At 47.8% G+C, this 19,109-nt stretch overlaps 2 protein-coding genes across 4 annotated transcripts; both read left to right on the top strand.

Moving 5' to 3' along the window:
- Positions 1-4,670: 4,670 nt before the first annotated feature.
- On the top strand, positions 4,671-13,095 carry LOC128816360 (glutathione S-transferase theta-1). Of its 3 annotated transcripts, none has more exons than XM_053993927.1 (7): positions 4,671-4,888; positions 4,992-5,048; positions 6,387-6,465; positions 8,002-8,089; positions 9,188-9,338; positions 11,481-11,657; positions 12,663-13,095. In XM_053993927.1, exons 1-7 carry the CDS (start codon positions 4,709-4,711, stop codon positions 12,861-12,863), a joined length of 933 nt encoding a protein of 310 aa, XP_053849902.1. In that variant the 5' UTR covers positions 4,671-4,708; the 3' UTR covers positions 12,864-13,095. The 3 variants fall into 3 exon arrangements, with proteins under 3 accessions (XP_053849902.1, XP_053849901.1, XP_053849903.1); XM_053993926.1 differs by lacking the exon at positions 6,387-6,465 and adding an exon at positions 5,724-5,918 and having other exon boundaries at positions 4,700-4,888; XM_053993928.1 differs by lacking the exon at positions 6,387-6,465 and having other exon boundaries at positions 4,705-4,888.
- Positions 13,096-15,124: 2,029 nt separating this feature from the next.
- LOC128816361 (D-dopachrome decarboxylase) lies at positions 15,125-17,348 on the top strand. The gene is made up of 3 exons (XM_053993929.1): positions 15,125-15,295; positions 15,372-15,547; positions 16,339-17,348. Exons 1-3 carry the CDS (start codon positions 15,188-15,190, stop codon positions 16,409-16,411), a joined length of 357 nt encoding a protein of 118 aa, XP_053849904.1. The 5' UTR covers positions 15,125-15,187; the 3' UTR covers positions 16,412-17,348.
- The last annotated feature ends 1,761 nt before the right edge of the window (positions 17,349-19,109 follow it).

The raw sequence follows: 19,109 nt of genomic DNA, 5'->3' as shown, positions 1-19,109 counted from the left end.
TGTGCTTGCCTTCATTCACAGCCTTTCTGCAACTTAGAAGGGAAGAAAAATACATCTTATACTGCCATGAGCAGCTTTTCCCTCTTGTCCACTGCAGCATGGGAGCTGTAGCCCTGTAGGCTTTTCTTTCATGCTCCAGCACCACTGGATCTGTTTCAGGGCTGAGGTGATTCAGGCTGTGTGGGAGCAGGGGCAGTCAGAGCTGCCCTCCCGCCTCTGCTCTGAGTTTTTCAGGCCAGAGCAGAGGTTTCCTGAGGGTATGGCAGGACAGGTGTGTCTGAAACAAGGAAAAAACATTGTAGCAGATGGTTTTCACTTTGCCAAGTGGAAACAGTCTGCTGGAAGATTTTCGCTCTTTAGGAAAGAGACAGGTCAGCACCCAGCCCCTGTGGGAATCCTGCCAGGGCCTTTGGAACATCTGGCCACTAGATGCTGCTGCGTCACCTGTGAGAGCAAAGGGACACAGTGCCCAGGAGCAGGGAGCTGTGCTGGTACCCAAGGGATGCCTCCAGCTTCTGGCAAGGACAGAGTCAATAAAGCTCCTCGCCCAGAGGCTCATGCTACACTCTACAAAGAACATTCTTCACAGGGGAGAAAAGCTGCTTTTCTTGGTCAAGCTGCTGCAAACCACACGGTTCCCTCTGCAAACCACATCATGCTCTGTCCCTCTCCCAGAGTGGTTTGTCAGCACAGCAGAAACCATTTTGGCTAGGCTGTCAGCACTGAGTGCTGCAGGGGCTGGGCTAGCACTGGTAGCACAGGGGGCTGTGCTGGCCAGCCCTGTGTGAGCAGAGAGCTTGGTACATGAGCTGGGGCATGTCCCACACATGGTTAATGCTCCACTGCTCTTCAGTATCCTCAGAATCTCCATCAAGCCAATGGCTGCATTTGCCAGGTGTTGTTGCTCTGTTTGGATTTGTAATCAGGATTTGGAAGGAAGTGGACATTAAGTCATCCTCCACACCTGTGCAGCACCCTTCATAACCATAGCCCGTGTCCCCTTGTGCCATTCCTGCTTTCCTGTTCTCCTGTCCCTGTGACCCCCCATTTCCAGGTACAGGCCTCCATGAGGAGGGTTCCAGTTTGCAGAGTTGTTTTTCTCCCCTCCTTGTTAAGCTGTGTTTGTACCTGGAAGTCTGTTTGCCTCTGCTGCTGGTTACACCATGCTATGCTGGGTGTGAGATGTCAGTCTGAATGCAAGTCGAGTTATTTACCCAGAAATGGTGAATGGAGCTGCTCAAAGTCTCACACATTCTTTCAGTTGGATCTACTGTTTTTGGGGAGTGAGCCAGCTGGCTTTTCTGTTTGTTTTCTGAGTAAACCTGCCCTTTAGTTCAAAGGGCCACACGAACCACAGTCTGCATTGCACATGCCTGCAGGCTGAGCTGTAGGAGCCAAGCAGGCTGGTGCCTTTGCTTTCTATCCTTCCAACCTGCAGGAAACCCCCAATGTCAGTGGTAAAAAGGCACATTTGCCCTCAAACTCTCTCCCTTTCCGTGCTGATGCGTGCAGGGATATTTGTCTTCTTACCTGATGTTTTATTGGTAGGTTTGTTGAGAAGGGCCTGTTGCATGCCAGTGAGCAAAGCCAAAGAGAGCGGCTCTCTTCTGGCCCTTCAGTGCTTGCATGCCTGGTGCCTGGGCAGCAATGCCTGACGACCTGTCCTGCTGCAGCTGCCACAGTGCTGAGCCCCAGGAGGTGTTTATGTTGTACCACTTCCTTCCTCTAACTGCAGCTTTACCACACTCCCAGCTGGGCTGCTCTGCACCCCTGCAGTTAAAGAGGTGCCTTTGCTGCCTTACCGAGGCTGCCCAGCCTCGCTGCACTCTGCTGTTGGCACCTTTCTACCTTCCCTGACTTTCAACTTTTCCCTTTCTTGGAGAGAGCAAACTTCTACCAGCATCATAAATATTTCCCACACATTCTGTTCAAGTGTAAGCAGAGCAGGGAAACAATCAAAACCAAGAGTCTATTATGTAGGGTGCTAATCTTGACAGATCTCAAAATGGACTTAAGAGCAGAGTCTTTTGTGACACACATCTCCCTGCAGAATCTCCAGACAGGGCTGCTCTGCATGCAAACCATTGCAAATACAGTGTATTTTTTAAACTTTTTTTATTTACTATACTTGTAGCACAAAAGCTCCACATAAAAATCTTGAGCCAATTTTCTGCTTGTTGGAATGAGGCACAAGTTCCTTAAATGTCACCCGTCGTGCACTCCTGCAAGGACGCCTGCCCTCAAAACCAAGCTGGAGCTGTGTTCAGAGCTGGCCCTCTGCTGCTCCTCCACTGCTGTTTCACAAAGGATAAGTACACTTGCCTCATTCCAGCCTAGCCATGATGACAGGAAGGGATTTTAAATTGTTTTTCCCATACTTTCTGCCTGGTATGTTTGCAGTGACCAGTGGCATTTTGAGCCCTTCCATTCCCACAGGACAAAGCACCTCCCTAGAGTAACACCTTGGATGGCCACAGAGTTATAAAACATAAATCTGCCTTGTTCTTTGCTCTAAATCGTGGAGATAAGGCTGCTCATCCTTGTACTTTGCCTTTTGCTATTCCTCCACCTCTGTATTTTGTTGCTTTGTGTCATTGGATCTTGTCTGGTTCCAGTTCCTAGATTGAAAGCCCTGGGAGCTGCCTCCCAAAACCCAACAGGTTGTGCAAGAGTTTTGCTTGCCTTGGTACAAGGTCTGTTGAGTGTCTACTCCCCTTTCACCCTGAAAAGGGAGAGGGATTACACCTCCACTCTCAGCTTAACGTGTCAGCTTAAACAATTCAACTTTCTCAATTCCTGCCAGAGCTATTTGGAAATAAGTGAGAACCTGTGATTTTGGAAGAAAATGAAGCTGTAACATACAAAATAGGAGGAATGTTTAAAAAACAGAAAGACATCCTGAGACTTCTTCTAAATGATTAAGAAATAAACTGCAAAAGTTAATGCATTTTTTTCTGTCTTGTTCCTGTTTCCAAAATGCTGACAGAGAAAATAAGGACAGGAAAAACGGTCTTTGAGATGATGGAGTCAAATGAAAATACAGTGCTAGAAGTACTAGCCTGGAGCCAGGAATAATCAATCAAATGCCCTATAACACAACCAGATAAAAATATCTCTTTGGTTATGTGGGCTGTGCAGCGCAGTCAGCAAATTGGAGAAAAACTTAAGGAAGGAACATTTCCAGGAAGCACATGAAAAGATCTTTGAAGTTCAGATAGGACTAATGGATCAACTGAACCATGAATAAAGGAGCAAAGTGAACCCACACTGCTAATATTGCTGCACACTGCTGAGATCAACACTCTTCTCAATGATTTCTCAGAGTATGGGCATGGGAGCACTTTGAAGCACAAAGAGTTCTCTGACTATTTACCTGTGCAGAGCCACTTTCATGCTCCTTTTCCCCACTCCTTTAACATTTCAGATTCCTTTGCACTGAAGGTGTTTGAACTCAAGCAGCTGCCACAAGACTCTATGAGCCATGATCTCTCCAGCATATCAGTGCTGGGTGCAGGTGCTCAAGAGGCTGAACTGTGCTGCAGGGGAAGTGAAGGGGGTGCACAGCCCCTCTCCCTGTTCTGGCTGAGAAACTGAAAAATTCTTACAGTGCTCTTCTAAATCGGAAAGTTCTAAACCCCTGGAAATGTTCCAGTTTGTAATTTGTCTAGTCCGCAAGCTCCCAGATCAGTACCCAAACCTTTTCACAGTAAAAAGAGCAACTCCAGTTCCCTCTCCCTGAGATTCCTATGGCTCTTTCCAAAGATTTGTGTGTGACATACAAGCTCTGTGGCACAACACTGATAGCAAGGTGTCAGCACAGCTGAGGTGGGTTTGATTGGGGGTGACTTTGCCTGAGTGGTTGAGCTGCTCTATCTCACAGGTCCCAGAGGTCCCTGTGCTCAGCCAGCACGTCACCTTCCCAAATCACACAGCTGTGAAACGCTCTGGGCTCAGTGCCAGTGACAAACACCAGGGAGAGGAAAGTCACTTAGAGTGAGTATACAGATGTAATATCCACAGAGAAGTCCTCCACACTTCACTGCCATTCAGATGTCACCTTGCAGCAGAGACTATGTGACGAAAGAATTATGTTCTGAACGGAAAGCCCTACTGAGATCTGGCAGCGTGTGATTAACACTGGCTTAGAGGACACTGTGCAAAGGCCCTGTCTGCAGCGTGGCACAGCCCTGCAGAACTGTGTTACAAAACTCAGCATTTACCTTGTGAAAGTCGCAGTGGGATGCCGTGGGTGAGTAGCTCCGAGACCCTGCGGTGCCAGCAAAGCTGTGGAGGGGAGCCACAGCCCCCTCTCTCTTACTGCTTAGTACCAACCTCTCTTTTGAGGCTGGTAATTGACCGCTACTCGTGTCGCTGCTCACATTACCTTCCCTTCCTGAAGGAAAATGAATGAACACGATGCCAGCCACAGAGGGCCAGGGCCGCCTGACGCTGTGGGAATGGGAACTCTGTAACCCCTGTCCCATCTCCGGCCGTGCCTCCCTGCCCCGGCTGAGGTGGGCTCTCCTGGGGTCCTCCGGCACTCTCCAGTCCTGGCCACGGAGGAGAGCGGCTTCCCGCGGTGCCCCCACGGCACAGACCCCGCTCGCTCCGCTCCCGCCCCGCACGGCCGCCGGCGCGGCCCGGGGGAGGGAAGGAGGGAGGGACGGAGGGCACCTCCCGCCCGGCGCGGCTCGGCCCCCGCCGGCCCATGCAGGGCGGCCCCGGGCGGTCGGCGGCAGAGCCGCGGCAGCTCCCCGCAGGGCGGGCCGGGTCGGCATGGGGCTGGAGCTGTACCTGGACCTGCTCTCGCAGCCCTGCCGCTCCATCTACATCTTCGCCCGGAGCAACAACATCCCCTTCGAGTTCAAGCACGTGGAGCTGTTCAAAGGTGGGACGGGCGCGGCCGCCGCCGCGCTGCCCCGAGGCGGCGGGGCCGGGGCGGGCGCGGCCCGGCGGGGCGCGGGCTCAGCCGCTCTCTTGGCTCTTGGCAGACTCGGTGCTGGGGAAGAAGCCGGCGGCGGGGAGCGGCGCGGAGCAGCCCCGCGCAGGTGAGGGCAGGGCAGGGGACGGGAGGGTCCCCACAGGCGGGCGGCGGCCCCGCGAGCGCTCGGCTGTAAGGCGATCCCCGGCCGGGGCCGGGCTGAGCCCGCCGCTGCGGCCCTGGACCTGGCGGAGGTTCGCTCCCACGGACCCCGGGGGAACCCCTTCCCCTCCCGGCACTGGAGCTGCAGCGCGTCCTTCTGCCCGCTGAGAGGGAAGGACGAGCTCCCCGGGTCACCCGGGTGATGCTGAATGCCTGCGCTGCCCAGGGGTGTTGAACGCCGTGGTTCGACCGTGCGGCTCCAGTTCCCAGAGCAGTCTCGTAGCTCTGCTGCATCTATTTTTGTGGCTCTCCAAGGAATGTTCCTCTAGCCATTTCTAGCAAATTAGTCACACTGACAGCCGAGGAGTGCTCTGGGAATGCTGTACTTTGCTGCACCCCTGTTCAGGCTCCTCCAGCTGTATGACTGTTGCCCATTTAAATGTTGTGTTTCATATAAATTGTTACTTTTGTGCCTAAGGCAAAGCACATTACTTTGGAACCCTTGATTGAGGATTAGATGATTAGGCAAATAGATGTGATTGGCAAATAGAATGGGATTTCCCCCCTTCTATTTCCATAAAATCTTCTCCAGTGCTCTTTTCACCCACCAATAAACCTCCTTCTCTGCACTATGACTTAGGCTTAAGATTTCCTCATGTGTGCAGCCTGCCCTGCTTTTTGACTGTGGATACTCTGCTTGTTGAAGTTACACCTCAAAGCCCAACAATACACACCGTGTGTGTACCTATATCTATCTATATATCTGTACCTCCAACCATCCTTGGGAGTGATCAAGAACCAACTACCCCAGATACAACTGATGTCAAACAGAACTGTAAGTCAAGCCAACATCACAGGAATGATGAAGATGGACCACCCAACACCACTAAACAAAAAGGCTGGCTCTGCTGGCTGGAAGAGAGGCACAAGCTTAAGTTCTGCTAAACTGCAAATACAAATATTGGTCTCTATTTTCATACAATAATCAGTGGGTCCCATTGAAGCAGCCTGGAGTTAGTGTTCACACCAAGGCATTTACCAGTTCACAGCTCAGTCAGAGTCTCAGCACAGGTCTTTTATGTCTATCTACAAACCAAAGTAACTGATTCCCTCCCCAGGCTGTGGTGCTGGCTGTGTCACAGACACTGACCTACTGTCCAGCCTGCTGTAAGGACATGTTAGCTCCGTCAGGGAACAAATATGCTCAGTATTCCTGCTAGAATTGCTGTATGATGAAAGCTCTCTGACATCTGATTCAAGCTGCCCTCACCCACTGCTTACATCTCATATCCTTGTTTCTTAGTTCCCTGCTGCCCTGGATTATAAACACAGACAGCAGGACAACCAAACAGCTGGGTCTGACGAGGGATTGCTCGTTAGCTGTAAGCATCACTGACTGGCAACTTTCTACTGCATTTTTCCAAAGACCAGGTGAACACTAGAGATCTCACCAGGGCTGGGTGTGTGGTGACCACTGGCCTTTGGGGCCATTCTAAAATCACAAAGCACCTTCCCTGAGCAATTCCTTGCATGACAGTAGATTTACAAACATTTGCCTCGCTGTTTCTGTGATACAAATCATGGGGGTGACACATCTTGTACTTTGCCCACTTTTGGACATTTTTATACTCAATTTTCTCAGTTTTTAGGCTTAACTTGCACTTTCTGTCAGGCTATTATTTTTGAGAAGCCCTACCTAGGGTTTCCTACCTCTCTGGACAGTGTTGCCTGGTTCTGCTGAGCAGTTGGAACCTCTTACCCAGCTAAGCTGGAAGCCATATTCACAGCAGGCAGACAGAGACTTTTCCTAATGAAAGGGAAAATGTGGGTTTGAATCCCTTCAAATCCCTTAATCTCTGATGAAGCTACTTACACTGGAATTAAAAAAAAACCCCATCTTCTCAAAGAAGAAACAAGGTAGAGGCTAGTCAGCTGGAAAGGAGACCAAGTGGTAATGTATTCTCTGCTTGATTTAACTCATTATGTGAAATGGATATAAGGAAAAGCAGTCTGTAATTGTAATGCAGCAACCTGCCTTCTCCCAGCCCTTCCCAAACCAGCTGCAAATGAATTTGTTTGTCCAGAGGCTGGTTTTATTTCCCAGAGACTGTTTCCTACTGCACATTTGTCCAGTAATGTAGCCTCTGCTACTGCTTCCTCAATGGGTACAAATAGTTCTTAGAGATGGAGGTCACTATAAGTTAATGATCCTTTTTCTTGTCTTTTTTTGAACAAAGGGAGTTTTGTACAAGACCTCCTGCTGGTCATGCTGATTTGATCAGGATTTGCACTTTAATTGTCATGTCTCCTCAGGAGAACTTAAAACAAGCAAAGCAAACAAATTCCTCACAGCTTTTCTTACTCAGGTGTTCCTGGGCTGTTGTGCAATTCCCTGGCATTTAACTGCAGACTGGCAAGTCTGGTGCCAGCAGTGGGAAACCGAAAGCCTGATTAGATAGTCAGCTGTTAATTCCTCCAAGGGACTGTGGAGTTTAAACTCTTATGGAATGGTGTCTTCCTCCTGTGTTTTCCTGTTAGAAGGAGGTTGACATGCAGAGCCAGGAGTAACAGAGTCAGGAGTAGTGCAGGGTTGAGGTGTCTGAGCTTCCCTGCCCCTAGCCAATGTCCATTCTGTCAGTAAGTTCTGCAAGTATCCTGGTACCTGAGTCAAGAAAGAGAACTCCTGTTAGAAATATAAAAATATAAACTGCTCCATGCCACTTGGTCAGTCTGAGCCTGCTGCCTCTGCAGACAGCTCTTAGGCTGACTGCCATTTCATTACCTTTCACTTGTGAGCTATGACCCTATTGGGAAAACCTCACACAGTTCACTGATCATCCAGCTGGCCGCAGATATTTCATTTATCATGCACTGGCAGATACACTTCTAACCTCAGACTTGTCTGTTCATGTTCTTAGGGCCATCGAATAGTGAAGGTGCAGGCAAAGTCAGCCTCTTGAAGAAAGTACCAGCACTGAAGGACGGAGACTTCACCCTTGCAGAATGGTAAGAACTCAGTCCACAGACTTCCTTGGGTACCAGCAATCTGTGCTGCATTCAGAAGATGTCATTCCCATGGAATAATTAAGGATCACAGAATATATGAACATGCTGGTTATTTTTAATAGTATAACCTCATTTGATCTCTTTCCATTTTCTGTTTGAATTATCTTTCAGAATGTAAACAACTCAGCTGACTTAGCTTCTTCATCTCACCCTGAATGCACTTACCTCAAAATGGGATTATAAACATTTCTGGGAGATGTTTAAAGCTTATAAAAATCCCTTTCACCCTAGGAAAAGAAATCCCTTTTACTCTAGGAAAGAATTCTGTTTATCTGAATTAGTTATGAAGGCTGAGAGAGCATCTACACAGATAAAATTTAGGCTTTACATTAAAAGATTATTATGGAAACTGGTTAATGATGTCATAATACTGAAACAATTTAACTATAGTGGTATCAGCATGGCAGGGGTGTCTGCATTTTCTTCCATTTTGTCAGCACATTTTCTGTGGCTTTTTTTTTTTTTTTGTAGTAATAGCCTAAGTATTGTTGCAGATGACTAAGACATTTTTCCATCTGACTTCTGCCAGTTAGTGAAAGTATAAACATCTGGACAAACACAAAAATATTCTGTAGGGTTTCCTTGCTGAGACTCCCACTGACTTCAGTGGAAGCTGCATGCTGGAGACAGATCTGATGAAAAGGCAGCAATAACCCATCAGAGAGTTTCATTTAGTACACAGGCACAGAAACATCACAGGTCTCAGAGAGATGGGTCAGAACAGGCAAGGAGCAAGTGGAGTTGCCATCACTGATAGATGATCATGGAGGTTTATTTTTGTTTGACCCAGTACTGTCCAGTAGCACCATAGAACAGTGCTGTGATTTTCCAGCAGGTTAAAGTTTTCATGGAAGGGCACTGATGTCAACATGAATTAGATGCTTTTATATGGTCCTTAGACTCCACTGGAAATCCTGACTGGGATGTTTTTTAGTGGAAGCAACAAGCTGAGAAGGAGCAGGAGAGGGAGCTTAGGCAGAAGCATTCTGCATCGTAACCACCTGACCCCTTTCTTGTCTCCTGCTGACACGTGAGCAGCACTGCCATCCTGCTGTACCTGAGCCGAAAGTACAACACTCCTGACCACTGGTACCCCTCAGACATCCAGAAACGGGCCCGGGTGGATGAGTACCTCTCCTGGCACCACGCTAACATCCGGGCTAATGCTCCTAAGACCATGTGGATCAAGGTAAGGAGACTGAATGGAAAAACGTGAGTAAAGGGATGTTGTCCTGTGAGAGTCCTGAGCATTTTAACAGCCCCAATTCAGAGACAGTTTGCTGTGATGAAACAACAAACCTGGGCCATTCCTAGCTGAAAGGAGCTGTTGGAGAGGGAGTGGTTCCAAACTGATCAACATCAGGATCTGGCAAAAGCAGATTTGGCCATTTTGGTCTGGTACAGAAGGTCTCAAACTCAACAGACTTTCATTGCCTGGATTTGTGAGCGAATATGTAACAGACTTAGTATTGCTTCCAAGGGCCTCCCCCTCCCTGCACAGCTGTGCAGAGTGTGCACATAGGCAGTTTGGCTTTGGTGAACATTTGTTTTGTTGCTGAAAGCAGAAAGACTTGCATTCTTCATAAAGTTCCTGCAGCTTCTTAAGAGTGGAAATCCAGAAGGAGTCTTCTGCTTCCAGCACGCTTATGTGCTTCTCTGAAATATGCTCAGGGACAGAGAGCAGAGAGACACTGAGAGGCAGATTTTCTTTACTCAGTGTAGTCAGGTCAATTTACATTTAGGCAAAATTACCTGATTCATCCTGAGCCAGAAAATCATTTAGTATCAGATGATTTTACTGGACACCTACTTCCAGCCAACTATCCCTAGAGAGACCTAGGTGCAAGTATAGTTCTGCAAGGACAGCTGGTGTGGAATTTCAGATGAAATCAGGATTGCTAGTAAACAGGTAACTTCACTACTCCCCTGTAAAGTTTGCCCTTGTTTGTGCCTAACAAAGCATATCAGGACTCATTTATCTTCCTGAATTTATTGGTATTTGATTGTTTGGCTATAGGGTACACAGGAGCAATTCAAATATGAGGCTGATTCATACAAGAAGCAGTTTCTTCCAGCCACAGCATGCTGGAAGCCTGCGGTGCTCCAAGGGAAAGAAATCCAACTAATTGCTGCTGATGGTGATTAGATAGCCCAGATGCAGAAAAGGTCCTCAGAATAACTGTAAATATGGAAACATATAAAGCTACCATGTAAGAAAAGCATATTAGCTAAAAATGGGAGAAGTTAGACAGCCCTGAGATAAGGAAAAGGAAGAAGATGCTGTTTCAAGTGATTTTACTCTAAGATCCCATCATGCATAATTGGAATCACTTAGGAAGAGAACTGGCCACAAATTTTATGATGAAATGGATTCCACATGTATTTGGCCAAAATCCTGGCTTGGATTAAGCAATCCCAACTTGAATTGTTGCATATACTAGCAGTAAGTAGAAATTCAGTTCACTCGCACTGATTGAAATTTGTGTTTATAATTTTGATTCTCTAAACAAACTGTACTTCTTTAGCTGTGGAAGGTGAAGGCAGCACAGCTGTGAAACACTGTGGGTGGGCTCCAGTGGTGCATACACCTCTGTGACTGGTGAAAAATATTGTGGAAAGGCAACTACCCCCTGTGCCAGCAAGTCTGTGCAGACACAAGGACTGCTCTTGTGTGATTGCTCCAGAAAAGTTTCTAGTGGTTTAAAGAATGATGCTTTAAGCCACTGAAAGATTTGTGTAAAAACGGTGTTGACCACTTCCAGCCTCGCTGGCTGCTGTCACACAGAGGAAGCCATTTCTGTCTCTCCAGCCAGTGTTGATGAATTCCAGTCCTTCTGGTGCTCCTGCCACAGCCACCACCATTCCCTCCTCTCCGTCACCCTGCGGGACAGGCAGCTGCCTGCAGCATCCAGTTCCACAGCAGGGTGGCTGGCAGGGGTGGCTGCTGGGCAGCTCCTGGTAACACAGAGGATGTGGCAGGGGTGACTGTGGCAGAGATTTGTCTTCCCTAGAGCTGTTGCCTGTTTTCCTTTTGTAGCCCAACAGGGTGGAGTGGGAGGGAACAGCTGCCAGGCACAAAATGAGGTGAGGATCCTTGATTTTGTTCCGCACATTGCTGCTGATTAACTGGAGGTCACTGCTGTGCCAGGTCACACTAAGGACTGCTGGTGTGCTCTCTGTCCAGGAGCTCTGTGGAGCTGCCACAGCCCAGGAAGCTCTGCCATCCCCTTCTGTGGCTTGATTGCAGGGCACTGATGATCATGGGTGTAACTTCAATTACTACTACCAGAGAAGATGGTCATGTGTACTGCTATGTCCCTTCTCTCCTCAGGTGTTGATTCCCCTCTTCACAGGGCAGCCACTGCCCTCAGAGAAGCTCCAGGAGGTTATGGAGGGGCTGTCCACTTCCCTGAAGCAATTTGAGGAGAGGTTTCTGCAGGACAAGGCTTTTATCATCGGGAGTGAGATCTCCCTGGCAGATCTTGTGGCCATTGTGGAACTGATGCAAGTGAGTGCCTGGAGCGTGGTGAGGAAGTGTCAGACAAGGAAAACAGATGCTGCCGAGCAGGGAGGGGGCAGCACGTGGTAACTCTTCACTAGCAGGAGAAGCAAGGGCATATTTCAGCAGAAATGGCCTAAGACAATGGGGAGAATGTGGGAGTGGGCTCAGAACAGCAACGAAAATCAAAAAAAAAAGCTGGCTGCAACAGATCTCTTTTGTTTCTCATCTATAGCAATAACCTCTTCTTCATTTTTTGTCATGACTTTATTTTTAACCTCCAGAGAAGGAGGTAATATATATATAAATGAGAAGCAATAGCAGACAGGTCTGATGAAATGAGACAACCATACAGGAATATTTCTATCATTCAAGAATATAATACTTGCCCATGCCATGTCTGGAAGATGAAAGAATTGCCTCAGATAGAGGCAATCAAATTAAGTCTGTTACAAACTGGTTTTTCCCTGACAGACCACCAGGTCTGGATCCTTCAGCCCAGCAGTGATTTCTTTCTCCCAGCTCAGTGTCCAAGGGACTGAAAAACAGCAGTTCTGCTTCTCTACAGTGTGTTCCAGAGAGTGGCACAGGCAGAAAGCAGAAGGGGGTCGATTATGTTAGTTAGGACACTGGTTCAGTTAAACACATTTTGTGCTGGGTGTTGCTGTATAATCCAGCACTCTGTACTGCAAACTGGGCAGTGCTCCCTGGGTGCCAGCCCACCACATCTTCAGTGTCGTGGCTGAAAATCACTCACAGAATGTGGTTATCTATGCTGCCCTAAACAGCTATTCCAGCACCCAGGAACTGAGTTGTAAATGCCCTTTAAAATACAGGTTAGCTTTTGTGTCCCCCAGATAGCTACACTGACCAGAGATTTCCCTTCTTCCTACTGCTCCTCTATGAGCTCTTCCCTTTTTTTCCCTTTACCTGCAAGTATACTTGTAGTGCCTGTTGTCTCAGTTAAGAAGGGACTGCCCCAAGCCTCACTGTTGCTCTCTCCCCTTTCTGCAGCCTGTTGGAGTTGGTTGTGACATCTTTGAAGACAGACCCAGGCTGAGGGAGTGGCGCAGGCGGGTGGAGGATGCTGTGGGGAAAGAGCTTTTTTTCCAAGCCCATGAGATGATCCTCAATATCAAAGAACTGAGCAATATTCAAATTGATCCACAGCTGAAAGAGCAACTGGCGCCTGTGTTGATGAAGATGTTGAAATGAATTAACCTATCTTAGCATTTTTCCTGCCCTTTTTTTTTTCCTTTTTAACTTCTCCTCTGACATCCAGTTCTCCATGTAACTGGAAAGAGCACTGTAATTCTAATACAGAAATTGCAGAGTGTTTCCCTGTGGGCCAGGTCTTTCTTGTATCTTTGGGGGTGGAAGCTGGGGAATGTTTAAGACCTAAAACAATAAATTTATACAGAAGGCTGAGGCCCTACAGGTCACTTAACATGCATCTGGATTTTATTTCAGTGTCAGTCTTCTCAGAGATGGCAGAGACAAGAATGGTATTTCCTGACAGAATTCAAGCCAGCTTACAAATCAGGAACATTAAAGGACTGAATAGGATGAGGATCATTGTTTCCAATTTTAACATTTGTAATGCAAAGTGTGCCTGATCCTCATCTTCCCAGCCTGTGTCTGCACAGACAAGTAGAGCACAAAACTACTTCACAAAAGTGGAAAAAAAAAAAAAAAGGTTTCTTATTGTTGAGGCATCTTGCTTAGTTGTCCATGTACATCCCACACTTCTTTTTCCCTTGAAGTTCCTTTGAGAAATTTGTATTCATCTAAGTGAATCTTTATGATTCTTCAGTTTATCTGCTGCTTTGGATTTCTGAAAGCCTGGCTTCTGTTGGTGCTCTGTCTACAAGTACATGTGGCAGCAGCTGTTCGAGGAGATTCATGCAGCTGGTGGCCACAGCCTTGGAATAACTGCCTACCTAAAAGCCCACGTTGATATCATATAGGCAGTAGCCTGAAAGAATGCATTCACTGTGTTTTTGTGAAAGAGAATATAACAGTACACAAACTGGTTTTTTTCTATGGCAATACTGTAATAGCACATTTCTCCTAGGAAATGCAGGGAGGGAATAATTGCAGACATGCTCTTCTGAGACTGTTTTGGATGGAAGTTCACCAAGTAAGTGCAGCTGAAGTAATAAGAGAGATTTTGTGGCATTGAGCAACGCAAGCATCACAATAAAAGGGCAAAGAGTTGTTTTGGAGCTTTTGGGCTCTTTTCCTTGGCTGTTTGTTTCTGCTCAGTTATAGCTCAAACACTAAATCCTTCTGTATTGCAGCACAATTTATGAGATAAAACTGAGCAAATCCAATTATTTCCAGTATCTTCAGTTGAAAATAACAAATTGTAAAGGATGCAGAAATTGGTGGAATATATATCTTTATATTTCCATTCATAAGTAGTTGTTGCCCTTACCCAAAAATCCTTGCCAAAAAATTCTTTCTGTAAAGACTAAAACCAAATGAGTAATGGAATTCAAGAATTGCTTCTTTCACTAATCAAATAACTGCTTGTTTGTTTTTTTTTTCCTCTAGTTCTACCATGTGATATTTTTTGCTGGCAAGTCCTAAAAAACCTGTTGTTTTCTCATGGTGTTTTTCACCCAGGTTTCAGTTCTAGATACTACTCTGTCCTAGAAATCTTTGCCCAGCCTTCTTCCTGGCTGTTTTTTGCACATAACTCTTTGTGCCAGTATTGTCTTCACTAGCAGCAGTGAAGGCCAAGCAATTCCCTAAGCAAAAAAAAAAAAAAAAAAAAAAAAAAAAGCAATTTCATCAGTTTTCATTAACATTGTCTAGAATTGTAGAAAACCAAGATGCCACATTACACAAGGCAAATTTTCCCAACAATTTTGTGCCTTAAATGATGACCTTTTAGTATAGCTGGTTCATAACCCTTAGATGTAAAAGAGCTGGTGGAACCTCACTGGACAGTAGCTCAGCTTCTGCGGAGCCTCTGATCTCTAGTTTAGACACCTGTGATGTGGAGATTAGACCGTCCCTGTGAGCCAGCGTGCCGAGGTCACTTACCAGCTTGGGAGTTCAAAGTCCTGATTGCTCAAAGTCCTTGTAATTAATACACGTTGGATAAAGCAGTAAACCTGTCTGCTTGCTTTTTAATTTCTTGTCGTTTTGGTTGTTAAGAGAAATGACCGCACTTCCATGCTCAGCCCTCCCTGCACAGAGGTGTCTGTTGTGACCCGAAATGTTTTTCCACGGGCAGTAAGGGCCGTCACAAAACTCCTTCTACCCAGCCGTTAGTGAGACGTGACGGATGTGGTCTCACAGCCTCCAGCGCACAGCCCAGCAATGCCCACGGTGAGTGCCGCGGCGAGCCGGCGCAGCTGGGCTGAACCCGCCGGAGCCCGGCGCGGAGCCAGGCCCGGCAGGGCGCTGCTGCGGGCGGCCCCGGCGCTGAGCCCGCCCCGCCGCGGCTCCGCTGCCGCCGGCTCCGGGGCGGGGCGGGGGCCGGGCCGGGCCGCGGGCACGGGCGGTGCAGGCCGCGGGGCAGCAGCGCCATGCCGTTCGTGGAGCTGGACACCAGCCTGCCGGCCGAGCGGCTGCCGCCGGGGCTGGCCCAGACCCTGTGCGCCGCCGCCGCGGACATCCTGGGCAAACCGGCGGAGGTGAGCGGGGCCGGGCCGGGGCGGCGGGGCCGGAGGCGGCGGGGCTGGCGGTGGCTAACCGTGGCTGTCCCGGCAGCGGGTGAACGTGACGGTGCGGAGCGGGCTGCCCATGGTGCTGTCGGGCTCGGCCGAGCCCTGCGCCCAGCTGGTGGTCTCGTCCATCGGCGTGGTGGGCACGGCGGAGCAGAACAAGGGGCACAGCGCCCGCTTCTTCGACGTCCTGACGGCGCAGCTGGGCCTCGGCCCCGATCGGTGAGTGCGGCCTGGCGGGGCTCAGCATGAGCACCGTGCTCACCCCAGGGGCAACCAGAGCGTCCTCCCGCCGGGCCTACAGGCCCGTCCATGGACATGGAACACGACAAACAAGTGCCAAGGGGATGTTCAGAGCAGTGGAGGTAGTGGCAGTTCCCATGTCCTCCAGGAGACTAAGTTGTAACACAGATCCAAGAGGACATTGCAAGCACTAAGTGCTCGTGGATGCTGAATCCCAGACGTGGTTTGGAGCCAGATAAAACCATATTCTGGTATGCACTTGTTGAACAGTCTGGGCATTGCTGTCCTCTGAAGATCAGTAGTTACAGTTGGTGAAACTGGTGTGAAACCACACTGGAATTGGTAGAGCTTCACCCTGCCAGGGTGTCACCCTGCCAAATGCTGGAACAAGGCAGTTCCTGAAGGTCAGCCATGTCCATCTCTGCTTCTCTTACCCATATTCCCAAAGGAGAGTGATAATAATACTTCCCTGCCTCTTGGGTGCTGTCAGGATAAATCCCTGGCAAGATTATGCACTATGTGAATCCTTCTAAAATGGACAAGTATCACATTTAAAGTGTTGAAATACAGACTGCTCTTGTTTGTGTGGATGAAGTCTGGTTGTACCCTGACCCATACACAGCTCATGTTTCCTTCTGTTAAATGAACACCCTAAGTGTAAGACAGTGAGACCCTAGTGCAGATTTTCTACTATGTTACAAACTGGGCAGCAATAATGTTTAATTGTAAAGTAATGTTTCCTGTCCACATTTTTGCTCTATACCCGAAAGGATTGTCATCCGCTTTTACCCACTGGAGCCCTGGCAGATCGGCAAGAACAGGACAGTCATGACATTCCTGTGATCCTGGGAGCAGCTGCTGGAACAAAGCCATGATGAAGGCAACCCAGAGATGATCAGCTCTGTCTGTCTACTTGTTTCCTCTTGTGATCAAATCTGTGTAGCTTGATTCACTTTTGTCTTTGCATCCTATACACACAAAGCTCAAGACTGAGGCAATCAACTGTACTGATTTTACTGAAATAGTTCAAAGTCTTTGTCTCAAGCTCAGGCCTAGACAAAGCTGCTTGTAGCAGTAAAAAGTTTAATTTTAGAACATTTGGCTTTACTGAGGACCAGAGAGGTTCTGAGGTTAATTTAGTTTTTCTCATAGTTTGAAAGGCAGTAAAAAATCTTTTTTTCTGTTTCTCTGTGGCAGCAGAAGGGTGTCAGACCAGCAAAGATGACCTGGAAGTCAAATTATTTTCTTTTTCAGTTTCCCCTGAAAGCCCTTTCTGGAAAGAGAGGTGATTACTGGGAGAGTTTAGGCATTGCAGGCTCATGTCAGATCTTGTGCTCTGTGCTCTGCCATTGCCACCTCCTGTGACTGCTCCTGCAAAGTGTCACTTGTTCACAAGGTTTTCAGGGCTCAACGTCTGTCTGCTGATGGCAGTGTCTGGAGGAGGGAGTCACTTCTGAAGACCTGCACTGTGCCACCAGAAAATATTTTGAAGTTTCTACTACTGCCAGCTTTAATTCCTGTTGTTCACTGTTCAGAGTCCTTTTCCTTGCTATTATGAGGAGTTTTGAGATGATACAGCATCTCACTGTGATCTGTGGCTGATGTTTCTGGCTCAGTGTCCCTGCAGAGAAGTGTTTTAGGTTTTTAGGATCCATATACTCCCTCACTTTGTAACTAGAATACACAGGGCATTTTATTAAAACAAAAGCAGGGTACTTTTTGTGTACAATGTTGCCTCTGCCTTCTGCTGCTAATAAAATAATTTATCAGTTCCCTTTCACTGTGTGAATTGGTCAGCTGGAGGTCAGGGAGCTCAGCAGAACTGAGAGCACATCCCTGGGACATGGGGCTGCATGAGAACACAAAGCTGAAGGGGGCTTCTGTGCTCCTTCATCATTCTAAATGGAGTTTTGTTTATGGCTTGAAGTATCTTCTAATTACCATTTAGAAGTTGTTTGTTCCCTATACACCATAAATAACTTCTATGTTTGACAAATCTGACAGGAATACAATACCAAACACAAATCTGTGTATCAGGCTGGGGAGCTACACTTTATCTGATTAATAAACTGTAGCAAAGCTTCTTTTGTTAAGTGTCAGTTTACTGGCTCACAGCACTGGGGATTTGTAGGTCTTCGTGCTTGGAGACAGACATTGTGGCTGCCCAGGTCTCTCCACTTTCTCAGGAGATCTTTTCAATCAAAAGTTGTTGAAACTCAGGCAACGACCAGGTAGGTGACCTGAGTGAGAACACTGACTCAGCAGTACTGTGTTGCAGAGAAGGGGGTGGACAGCCCTGGCTTTGCAGGGTGAATATTCCAAAATGCAGAAAATAATCTCACTTTAATTCTGATCTGCAAATGGTTCATTTCCTGGAGGTCCTTCTGCCTCCTGAAGTAACAACCACAGACCCTTGCCAAAGCCTTTGTTTCCTTCAGAGAAAACTTGCTCCACCCTGGGCCCCAGCTCTCTTGGTTTTGGGCCATGTTGGCCACCCCGGGGACTTCTTCAGACTCTGCTTTCCTCACCCTTGGCTGCTCCCAGTGTGGGCTTGTGCCTGGGAACAACTTCCTCAGGATTGCAGACTTGAGCAAGAAGATGTAAAAAGTTCATGTTGATCTGAAGAAATGGCCTATTTTTTACTTCATGAGCTAATGTTGGAATAGGTTTGACAGTATTTTGGAACTCAAGAAGCATAACCTGCAAAATGGTTTTTTAGGCCCCTGGAACCTCCCCCCCCAGGCATGAACACATCAATCAACAGAAGCAGGAAACGTTTTTCACTCTTCAGGTTGGAGAAAATCAGATATCCCACCCTTATCTATGGCTCAGCAATGACATGATAAAATCCCTTTCCCCTGCATGCAGATGGTCCCTGTTCCATGGGCTGGAGCCTGCCTGACATCTGGAGTCAGTAGCTCCCAGCTATGGTTGATCTTTTTACTGTTGTAACTTCCCAGGCTCAACCTCCTAAGGCTAACAAATATTTCTGCTCCTCAAAGTGGCTTCTGTTGTTTGACAATGCTGTATAGGCATATGTTCAAATTGAAAGGCAATGCCCTGATTTTGAACGTTGAGTAACCATTTCCTAGCCTCAAACCTTTGGACTTTGGACAATCTTTCTGTGTATTTACACTAGAGAGGAGCAGTGAGGCCCTGAGGATGATGCAGGGCACCACTGATGGAAAGTACTGCAGGGCTGTGGCAGCTTTGTAAGTTACTCTCCAAACACAGCAGTGGGATGCTGCTGCTCACAGCAGCCCTGTGCTTGGAGTGTCATGGTGGAAAGGGCATTAACACAACTGGTACATTTGAGATGAAGAGGGCTCTTCCTCACAGTGCTAAGTGGTGATTCAGTGCAGTGCTTGAGCACAAGCTTACCTTCATCAGTGTGTGATGTGTTGTAGCCACAGGAGTGTTTAAACGTGAGGTTCTGTCCCACAGCTGGGGCCTTGCCAGCTGGTCTGGGATGTGCTTGGGCTGTGCTGAGGTCTCTGTGGGGCTGCAGGTGGCACATCTGCTCTTTGACACTCACCGCTGT

This window comes from Vidua macroura, chromosome 18 (genome assembly GCF_024509145.1).
Source record: "Vidua macroura isolate BioBank_ID:100142 chromosome 18, ASM2450914v1, whole genome shotgun sequence".
NCBI classification, from domain to species: Eukaryota; Metazoa; Chordata; class Aves; order Passeriformes; family Viduidae; genus Vidua; species Vidua macroura.
This window is presented reverse-complemented; position numbering and strand designations above follow the sequence as displayed.

Bases quoted from the DNA above. Each gene is read 5' to 3' on its own strand.
- LOC128816360 (XM_053993926.1), top strand. From the start codon at position 4,777: ATGGGGCTGGAGCTGTACCTGGACCTGCTCTCGCAGCCCTGCCGCTCC. The intron at 4,889-4,991 runs GTGGGACGGGCG...GGCTCTTGGCAG, and splicing joins GCACGTGGAGCTGTTCAAAG to ACTCGGTGCTGGGGAAGAAG. The intron at 9,339-11,480 runs GTAAGGAGACTG...TTCTCTCCTCAG, and splicing joins CTAAGACCATGTGGATCAAG to GTGTTGATTCCCCTCTTCAC.
- LOC128816361 (XM_053993929.1), top strand. From the start codon at position 15,188: ATGCCGTTCGTGGAGCTGGACACCAGCCTGCCGGCCGAGCGGCTGCCG. The intron at 15,296-15,371 runs GTGAGCGGGGCC...CTGTCCCGGCAG, and splicing joins TCCTGGGCAAACCGGCGGAG to CGGGTGAACGTGACGGTGCG. The intron at 15,548-16,338 runs GTGAGTGCGGCC...TATACCCGAAAG, and splicing joins CTGGGCCTCGGCCCCGATCG to GATTGTCATCCGCTTTTACC.